This window comes from Parasteatoda tepidariorum, chromosome 3 (genome assembly GCF_043381705.1).
Source record: "Parasteatoda tepidariorum isolate YZ-2023 chromosome 3, CAS_Ptep_4.0, whole genome shotgun sequence".
Lineage (NCBI taxonomy): Eukaryota > Metazoa > Arthropoda > Arachnida > Araneae > Theridiidae > Parasteatoda > Parasteatoda tepidariorum.
This window is the reverse complement of record NC_092206.1, coordinates 59,049,155-59,060,073: the sequence shown is the minus strand read 5'-3', so window position 1 is coordinate 59,060,073 and position 10,919 is coordinate 59,049,155. Positions and strand designations below refer to the sequence as shown.

The following is a 10,919-nucleotide window of genomic DNA, read 5'->3' as shown; positions in this document are numbered from 1 at the left end:
TATATACACCGAAGAGCCATTACATTATGACCACCCTCCATCTATAACAATGGACTCGCCCAGGTTTTCATGGTTTCTCGCCCAGGAACAATGCTTTCATGGGGCACATTAGGGCCCATAATCCTCATAGAACAATCCCTGACGTCTGTAAGCTACTTGAACATAGTTGCAAACCAGGTTCACCCATTCATGGCAGTTTTGTCAGGTGCTAGCAGTTTTGAGGGCTAAAGGTGGTCCTACATGTTATTAGCAGGGTGGTCATAATGTAATGGCTCTTCGGTGTATATGCATATTTACTTTTTATGTGTACTCAGATTTATAAATAAATATAAGTATATAATAAATATAAGTATAAGTATATGTGCCCCCCCCCTTCAGGATGCGCCTATGCACACATGAAGGGTTTTATTTACGCAAGTATCGCTATTTGAATGATAGCTCGTGAGCAAACTCTATGGTGCATTGAAGATGATATATAAAAACCTGTAAATGTCTTTTTCCTTATGTTTTATTCATTAAAATTGCTTTTTTTTAATTTTCTTTGAATGCAATAAACTAATATTTAGTTGGATATAGGTAATTCCATCACTGGATTTAAATCAGATTTATTGCTTTTTTCCGCAAGGAAAATAAAAACATTGCACAAACGAAAATAAATTAAATGGTTGCCGAAAAAGCAATTGCCTTATAACTTTTCATCTAATCGGATTTTGCTGTACCAACCTTAAGGGTTCGAGGAGGTAACCTCAATTATGCTAATTAATTAATGCAAACGATATTTTAAATTACGAAATCAGACAAAAATTTGAAATTTCTCTGAATAAACATACCTTTCTTCCCCGATGGATTATGATTCCTGACCTCCAAAACATAGGAAGTGGCGGCAATCTGGAAAAGATATCAATAGTTTTGGCAGGAGAGTGGTTCAAAGTTCGGACCCCTTAATGTTAATTTTACTTTTTTCTTATTTCCCTAAATCTCGAACACTTTAAGCGATCTAAAAATTTTTTGCACCAAATTATAAAATTATCTGTCTGTTTAATAATTATTTATTACTTTTATTATTTTACTTAATACCAGTCGAAAAGATTTTGAATTGTAAAGTAGACAAATTTTTACATCATTTTAACGAATCTAATTTCATATTCTAAAATACAAATTTTTAAAATATACAATAATAATTCGCAGATATTTGAAATTCAATTTCCCTGGAACTATATGATATAATATGTATATATATACCTTACAATTCAATTTTTTTCGACTATTGTCTATTAAAGCTTATTCTGAGAAAAAACGAATACGCTTATGGACAGGAACTGTTTTTCAACAACACGACCTCGTTATGGGCCGACCCGAATTCACTGAGTAATAGTTCTCGAGAAAAAGGGGCCTATTTTCCATGTTATTGATTTATCAGATATTAGTTATTCTAAAAATATAACCGATGATAATCTAATCTTAGTTTTTGTAAAGAATAGCCAAAGAATAAACCGTAGAATAAACTGTAGTGATAAATAAGAAGCAACTACGCGGATTGTCAAAGGAAGCAAACAAAACAGAGCTTCCTGGTTTTTTAACACTAGATTGCTCAAGGAAGTCATTTTGACTGCTTTTTAATTTCAATTAGATAAACAATGATGCATATAATGACATAACTTTTCTTAGAATTTTGTGACTTTTCTAATTATTTTTATTGTTGATATTTACTAATAACTTATAATATAACTGAAAATAATATCAAAAATATTAAAAATTAATTTCGAGCAAATTTCTTTATACATTAGTTATTCTTTCACAATGCAGTCATTTTGTCAGCTTTTGGGCAACATAGGTATTTCAGTCTTTCCAGTGTTAAAAAATTATGATTTTTATTCATTTTATAATGATGATGGTTAGATGTATCTAAATCATTTTTTTTATTTATTGGGGAACATAAGATTGCATAATTTTCTTCAATAGGAATACATAATATTGTAAGACTTAAGTTACCGTTTTATGACATATAGAGAAATATAACTGAAAAAATTTTACTTTAATACTAGTAAGAGTTCGTTTTTTTTTGTAACTCGTTTTTATCCAATAATTCATTTATGGTATGCATTTAAGAACTTCGTTATCTACTTCTTATCAGACACGTGTCATGAAAGTATAGGAGAATATCCTTGTTGCAGTGTTATCTTAGTTGCTTTGTTGTCTGAAACGCTAATGAAAAGAGAAATTTGATGCTCAGCATTTTCGAGCTGGTCCTAACAAAATCTTTAACGGCATCTACAAAACTGATTATGATAATTGGCGATTATATTAAAAAATAAGAGTTTGACTTCTTAAAAGAAGAATAGAAAAAAAAGCGGTTTTTTTGTGTTTGATATCTGAAGGGACATTAGTCATAGGATTGTTTTCGTACATTAACTTTACTCAATTATTAATGAACTCAATTATATAAATCACTATTTACAAACCTAAATTAATATTTATAAACCAAGTTGTGGGTGCAATGGTTAATGACTCATGATTAACATCTGTCACAGGAGTTTAGCATGCTGCAATCCAGTATACGAATTCCCTGTTTCAATAGTCAGGATTCAAATACGCTCAGCTACATTACGAAAACTTTGGTTCATTCCATGCCTCTGTATAAATATTACTTTCAAGTTGAAATTTCATGAAAAAAATTAAATTTTCATAGTTTATGAAAACAGAAGAGCTAATACCTTGATTAATGTTCTGCAGATAAAAAAATTGTTGCATTCATAAGACTTTTACTTGGAAATAAAAGAGGTAAGGGCTTTATAAAAGGACCTTTATTTAAGACTGAAATTAAAGAAAATAATTAATGCTGGAGACTAGTGCTTAACAGGACGTTTTTGAAAACATAATAATTTATTAAAATATCAAACGAACCATATTTTCCAACCTTTTCAATTTTAAACATGCTTTCTTAAAAAGATGTCTAGAAATGCAATAGAATGTTTTGTTCTATGCCTTATAATAACTTGTTATTAATATCATTTTTTAAAAAAAGTTTGAGAATGTCAATAAATTTAAAAATGGAAGAAAAATACTCAGTTTGGAAGTCTTTTTCAATTTTTCATGTGTGAATCAAAAAAGCATCTTTATTATTAAAAGAAAAGAGCTGCAATTAAAAAACAACTTGCATATTTCATTAGTATACTTCATTTAATGAAATTTTTCTTCTAGGTGATTTCACTAGTTTTGCCATCCCTTTTCAATCTGATCCTTCAACTCTTCTTATTGCTTCCAAACAACATATAAAAAAATTGAATTTCAATACTCTTCACAGTGAGCTACTTACTCAAGTTGATTATGAGGATCCTAAAATTCGTTTTAATGATGGAAAATGTGATGCAAAAGGAAGACTTTGGGCAGGTTAGGGTATAAAATATTTGACTTTTATACGTTTAAATTTGTATTTATTATTTTTAGGTAAGATTGACTCAGCTTTTCATTCCTTCAGTGAGTCGATTAAATGAGTACTTATTACGCATGCTTATTATGCATCTAAACGCTGTATTTTTTCTTCTTATATATATATTTTTTTATAACCGTCGTTGAACAGCCGATCCAATCTTTCGGTTTACGACTATTAATGTTCAACTCTGTAGCCGTATAATTTTGAATCCAATCCAGAAGACAAGTATTGGGAGAGATTTGCCTTCGTGGAGGACTTGATGGAACTAACCCGCATTTGCGTTACATGGAGAGGAAGACCACGAGAACCTCCCACGGTTAGCCTGACGGCAAGGAGACTCTAACTCATGATCCGCCTGTCTCTGAGGATATTTCACGTCAGCACTGTGGTTGGTGCAAGCCGGATGCGGAATTGGCATTGACTGGGATTCGAACCCGGTTCATCTCATTGAAAGGCGAACGCTCTATNAATAAAGGGTACGCAGCAAAAAATTAAAATAACGCTAAAAACTTTTATTTTTCATTTTTTTCTTAAGTGTACGCAGACTTTATTGGAGTGTATTGCTGTGTTTTTTTCGTAAAAATTTATTTTTGAAAAAGTTTTTAAAATATTGCACTTTAATTTTTGCTCTTTATTGTGGCTTACAATTGTAGCTATTACAGGAAAAAAAATCAAACTGATTAAAATGTTTCTTCGATGTTTAAAGTGCTTTTTTAATTTAATAACCAGTCTGTACGCAGACTTTATTGACTAACTGTATATATTTTTTATAACCGTCGTTGAGCAGCAGACTCAATTTTATGGGTTTACGACTACCAATGTTCCATTCCGTAGCCCTGTAATTTTGAACCCAATCCAGAAGACAAGGGAACTCCTGGATCGAGTATTGAGACACATTTACCTTCGTGGAGGACTTTTTGAAGGAGCCAACCCGTATTTGCGTTACATGGAAAGAAGAGCATGAGAACCTCTCACGGTTAGCCTGACGGCAAGGGGACTGTAACTCATGATCCGTCTACCACTGAAGATATTTCACGTCAGCACTGTGGTTGGTGCAAGCCGGATGCGGGATTCGTATCGACTGGGATTTGAACCCGGTTCGCCTCATTGGAAGCCGAACGCTCTATCCCCTGAGCCATCGCGACTCGAAAAACACTGGGGGTTTGGCATTCTGCTAACCAGCCACCCGGACGTCTCCTATACCCATATTTCCAAGATCAAGAAAACTTTTTGGGCTGCCGCTTCCCTGAATTCAGTTCAGTAAGATTAATTAAAATAGTAGTTGAAAACGTAATTTATATACAACGATGTAAAAAGGCAACTCCACTATTTCATTTCGTCGGTTTTGAATGTAAACGTATATTATTTTTGAAAGAAGAAAACATATTGTAAAGACCAAACTATGTGTAAAATATTTTTGTATCAAACCTGACAACAGTAAAGTTCTATTAATATTCGTATTTTATAATTCGATTAATACTCGTTAAAATTATAACTTCTGATTGTTCTTGACATTCAAGTGCATGATTAGAAATTAGGTTGCGTAAAAATGTGTAAGTGAGATATAAACTTCTATCATGAGTTTTCATCTAGAACTGTAAAATTTTCAAGGGAATGCATATCTAAGAGAAAAGAGAGAAGTCCCCCTCCCCAAAAAAAACAAGGAATAATAAAGCATAGTTTTTAAAGTTTTGATTCTTCCAAAAATTATATTTAGCATACCACTACATACCAGGGAATCATTTTAGTTACAGGCTTTTATATGACTAAGATACTATCATAACTACTATAAATAGCTACTTTCCAACACCAGAAATAAATGATTACGTACAGTTTTACAGAAAGTGTAATACACATGTTTTGTACATTGGAATATGTCAAAATATTGCTCTAAGAGTTAGATTTAAAATGAAAAAAAAAATTAACAAAAATATTTTTGTAAAGAATGTCCCATCCTCATCCTACTTACAACTATCATTGAAATAAATAAAAATCATAAATAATTTTGTTTATTTTCCATATATTGATGTACCTATGCAATATATTATAAATTTTGAGTACACGAAAAAGTGCTAGTTTTTACTAAATAGTTGATTTAACCAGGATATACATGTGGTGAAATATTTGAATGAATTGTATAGTAAAAATCATCTAAATATCTAGTGAAAATAATGGTATCTTGTAAAGTACTAATATAGAAAAAAAAGATGTGGTTGGAAAAAAGTGTGTATTACACTTTACCACTCTTTACTTATATTAATTTTTCAGTAATCAATTTTCTCCTTCATTTGAGTAATCAATTTGAAATACCATGTCTTTTTAATTTACATCTTTAGGTACGATGATCCATGATTTGCTTGGCACATTGCATGGAAAAGGACATCTGTTTAAAATGGACAACACCTACAAAATGACCCAAGTTCTCGATGGAATTTCTATTTCTAATGGACTGGCATGGACTTCGAATAACGATACAATGTACTACATAGACTCAGACTGTCGAACAATATACGCCTATGATTATAACTTGGAAGAAGGAACTGCGAGTAAGTTTTTATATAATAGAAATGGTATTGGAACAACAAAATTATGTATTAAGAAATGGATTCTTAATGGGGATGGAATGATGAGACAATTTAAGTAACTATTTATATAAAACTTTAACGTATGTAGACTTACTTGAAAATACTTTATTATGCACATAGACATACTGGCTGGTGTTGAAAATGAAGCGTGATGAAATACATACAGCTAAGGAAGTTTCAAGTAAAGTTGCTGATTAGTTAGTATATCTGATCATTAAATCAAAAGTTATTCAGAAAAATTGTTTTCTTCCAATCTGTACGTCATGTTCAATTAATCTCCCTTACAAACTTCATTTCGTACTAACTTCAATGTTATTAACTTTGATTTCTATCAACATATTTTATTTTATATTAAAACCAACCGTCCCGATTCTGAGTTAACGACTATCAATATTCATCTCTGTAGCAAGCAATTTTGTATCCAACGTAGAACATAAAGGTATTACTGGATCAAGCACTGGACAAATTAGCCTTCGTGATGGAATTCTTGATGGAACAACACGCATTTGCGTTACATGGGGTGGAAGACTTCCAAAACCTTCAACGTTTAGCACGATGGCAAAAGGATTGTAACGCATGATCCGTCTACCATTGAGGATATTTTACGGTCGGTGTGCGTCGGGAGCAGAATTCGTCTCAACCAGCCATCTCTAGGATTCGAACTTGGGACACCTCATTAAGCGACGAACGCTCTATACACTGAGTTATCGCAGCTCTTAAATATATATCAATTTTATCAATGTATTAATTTTAATAATAATGTTACTTTTGATTTATTTTAGCTTCTATTATTCCCCCCCCCCTCTCTCTAGGAAATATGTTTTTCTGATACAGCTGTTTTGTTAAATTATCGTAATTTTAGTAAATGTAATAGATCTGCTTGTAGTTTTTTTCCTTCCTGAAAATTGTTTTCGTGTGCATGGTAGAAGAAAATGAGGTTTACATAATTTTGTGTTGATCGTAGTAAGTACAATATAATTTTGAATTTTGCAACAATTTTATTAATTGTGTATTACTTAGGTATTACTAACACGTATGTGCATTGCTAAAGTTATAATTGCATATTACTAACATGCATATATAAATCTTAACAATTTGACTACTTAAAAGACCTATTGTTGTTGCTGCATCTCCTTCATTGGACTTTGTGCCCTTTAAATCTCACATTCAGTCAATTTGGAACATTATTTTACAAATGATTAAGTTTCAGAGATTACAAAAATAATTTCTTTTGAAAAGCAGGGAAATCTATTTTATAACTTTTTAGAGAAAATATATCCCCATACAGTTAAGAAAAAAAATGAGAATCATATAACTTATGAAAAGTTGTCCCCGAATTCATTTATAAAATCGTTTTCTTTATGGTCCCCACATTTTTAGTCTGAGAAAAAAAAATGGGGTTCTACACTGTTCATACATATATTTTTTTTCCAGCCCCATATGTTCTACTCGCAACATTTTATCTGATTTTATTTGCGTTTATATTTTAGTTAGGAGACTGTTTTATGTCATTATAAAAGCAATTTCATTTTAATTTACTCCAAATTTTGTGTAATGTTTGCAGTAATTTATTTAAATTGTTTGGTTTGGTAATGGTTTTCAACTTGCACTTCACTAAACCTCACATTCAATTCAAGAAATCCAATATACAGCTTTATTTATTTCTATAATGATCAATTTCTTTAATTTTTGCAGGTAATAGAAGAATATTAATTGATTACAACAAAGAAAAAGGTTTTGAGGATCTTGATCTTCCTGATGGCATGACAATAGATACAGAAAATAAACTTTGGGTGTGCCATTACGGAGGTGGATGCGTTCTTCGGATTGATCCAGCAACAAGTAATTACGTTAAAGATGAATTCAATTCTTAAAAGTATACCCGCTTCCAATTTTGCTATATTATCGCTATTCGTTATATTGCTTTCTAATGGTGTTATAAAAAATAGAATTAAAAAAAAAAAGTTTTAAATTTCGTAGGTAGAATCTAAAGCAGAGGTAATATGATATTTTTAAAATAATATAACAGAGTATTTTTTTAAAAAAATAAAACTTACATTACAATATGTCATATTTTTTGCAACAAAATCTGAACTTAGCTTTGAATTCTTAATGCCAATGCATCTTTTGTGAGATCCTATTATTATCAAATTTTATCCTTTTATACCTCTCTGTTCAGGCAATTATCAGCAGTCGTGGATCGTAACAGGTATTTTCAAGTAACAGGTTACAGCTGTTATGATACAAAATCATATTTGTTACAAATACCTGTTCCGAAACAATGGGTCTTGGAAAAAATTTATTAACTGCTTTTTTATGAAATTCGGTAGAACGGAAAGTCTTTTTTGTAACAGATGACTCGTGAAGACAATAAATTTAAAACTGGGTTAAAAAATTATTTTAATGGAAGAAAAATGTTTTCCTTTTTCATTTTTAGGAGTTCGAAAAAAATTGCATTAATGATTAGAATTATTTAAACAAAAACCTAACTAGTTTCTAAGTTATCTACTTTCCTACAGGCTCTTCAGAAGTAAAAAACTTGTAGGACCCTTCAGATTGTCTGGCTACGATTCTGTAATAATTACACGAAAAAACGGACTTTTTCGTTTTTTCACATTTAGGGATGTCCAAACATGGCTTAAAGACAGTTTAAGCATTATAGAAAGTAGAAAAATAAATTTTTGACAGCATAATTGAATCATATATATATATTTTTTGCCTAGTATTTTGGAACAGGCTTTTGGAAGCAGCATGCTATTTATGTAACAGGTATGATTCAATAACCGATACAAAATATCTGTTCCAAAAGATACCAGCCATCTCTAATTGTCAGGAGGAACATTTCTAATATCACAAAATATAAGCATCTTCATACCAATATTCCTTAAAGTTAAAAACTAATCTTCAATCTTTAATAAAATTCCGGATTATTTAGAAATTATAATTTTCGCAAGTGTCTGCACGAATATGAATAAGATTATTTTAATTTATTGATAATTTGTATTTAGATATTTCAGGAACACACATTTTTAATTTTTTTGTAACAAGCATATTAATTAATTTGGTGCGTCACATGTGGGATATAATCTTAAAAGTATTTCGGTCAGCTTATGTTTCTTAGAGTTTAAAAAATGATAGCATTTAAGGGACATGTGTAATTGTTATTTAAATTAAAATGTCATAAACATAATGCCTTTAATTGACAAATACGCAACAAGGAATGAATTTTACAATAAATTCATTTGAAGACATCGAAAATTGTCAAATTTTAGAAAAATCCAAAGAGTAAAAATTTAAACCAATTACTATTTCTTTATAAACTAATAGTTTATGTTGACAACACTTATTTCCTGTAACAGCATTGTTTCTAAAATTTTTAATAATCAACCCGTTATTAATGTAATTTTAGAGGCTATTTTAAAAAGAGTTGACATACCAGCCAAACATGTGACCTCCTGCTGTTTCGGCGGACCTAACTTGGATATTCTTTATGTTACAACTGCAGCTCAAACGGAAGAGATTCGAAAAAACTTTCCAGAAGCAGGAGCAGTATTTGCTGTTACTGACCATGGCTGCAGAGGTCTTCAACCATATGCCTTTAATGATTGACAATATAATAAATGTTTATCTATTATCTAAAATCAGAAGAAAAATATTTACTTATTTGTGATATTACTGTAAAAAATATCCTCATTGTAAATAATTAAAATTACAATGTCATCAAGCATTGATATTTTTAATTATATTGATACGCATAGCATGATTAATATTGATTCATATAGCGTGATTGATATTGATGCATATAGCGTGATTGATATTGATACATGTATTATGATTAACATTGATAGATATAGCATGAATAAAGAATTGGAGAACTGAATCAGCTATAGTCTCGGACTTTGTGTAAAGTTGAAAAGCCACATCATTTCCTCAGGGCAAATTTGAAATTATAATTCAATTTATAAGCTCAGTTTTTTTAATAAATATATTTCATACAAGAATATCAGTATAAATACCTTGAAACAGATGATTATGTAATTTACAGGAGTCTTAAGTAGGGGTTAATTTGAACTACATCTTACTGAAATTTAACGATTATTCAAATCACATAGTTAATTTTCGCTAAATATGTTTAATCTAAGCACCGTATTAAAGAGGAAAAGCGCTTCACAGTTTCTTAAGGTATTGAAATTGTCTTTGAAACATTTAATCGTAGGTAAAAAAAAATAGAGCTAGCAATAAAAATTCATAGCATTTATTTACTTTTGATTGAGTGCAGAATAATAGCCAATTGTAATTTCGACATAATTTAAAAATTTGTGCCGAATTTACAGAAAATGAGTAATTTTTGCATTTTTTATGAGTTTTAACTTATTTTAAAGGATCCTTAAATTTATATCAAAATAAGAAAATTGAACGAAAAACACTTTCTTTATAGTTTAATCTATAAACTAATATAAAAACCAAAATCGAGCATAAAATGCGTCAAAAAGAATAATATTTCTCTCAGAATGTCTCATAAACCTATTGTTTAAAAGTAAAAATTGATTTGCACCTTCTCTTTTTATTGAAAAGCGGAAGCTTCAGTCTTCAAGATGTTCAAAAACTGCAGATTGATCTGCTCGAAGTATCGAAAAAAATAATACAGAGAAAAGACAAATTCAGATGGATTGAAACAATGATAAAAAGAACAATGCTTGCATTCTAGCTAAGCCTAGATATATATCTATACATAAAAAAAGACAAGTAGCTCTGCCTTCATTACTACCATAACTCAATGAAGTCGTCTGAGCCAGTCTACAGTCATGATGGATTGGGCAGATGAAATCACATGGGTAGCTCGTTCATCACACACTTCAGATCTTCTAACTGGCAACAGTGCAAAAAGAATTTTTATTTCG

The 10,919-nt window shown here is 30.5% G+C and overlaps 1 protein-coding gene across 1 annotated transcript in view; it reads left to right on the top strand.

Moving 5' to 3' along the window:
* The window catches only part of LOC122268978 (regucalcin), a gene marked incomplete in the record, with an annotated part of 17,193 nt that extends 7,295 nt beyond the window's left edge, over window positions 1–9,898 (top strand). The window contains 3 exon segments of the mRNA XM_071178691.1: window positions 5,821–5,979; window positions 7,714–7,860; window positions 9,428–9,898. Of these exon segments, the coding sequence (XP_071034792.1) occupies window positions 5,821–5,979; window positions 7,714–7,860; window positions 9,428–9,627 (506 nt within the window).
* Between the last annotated feature and the right edge of the window lie 1,021 nt (window positions 9,899–10,919).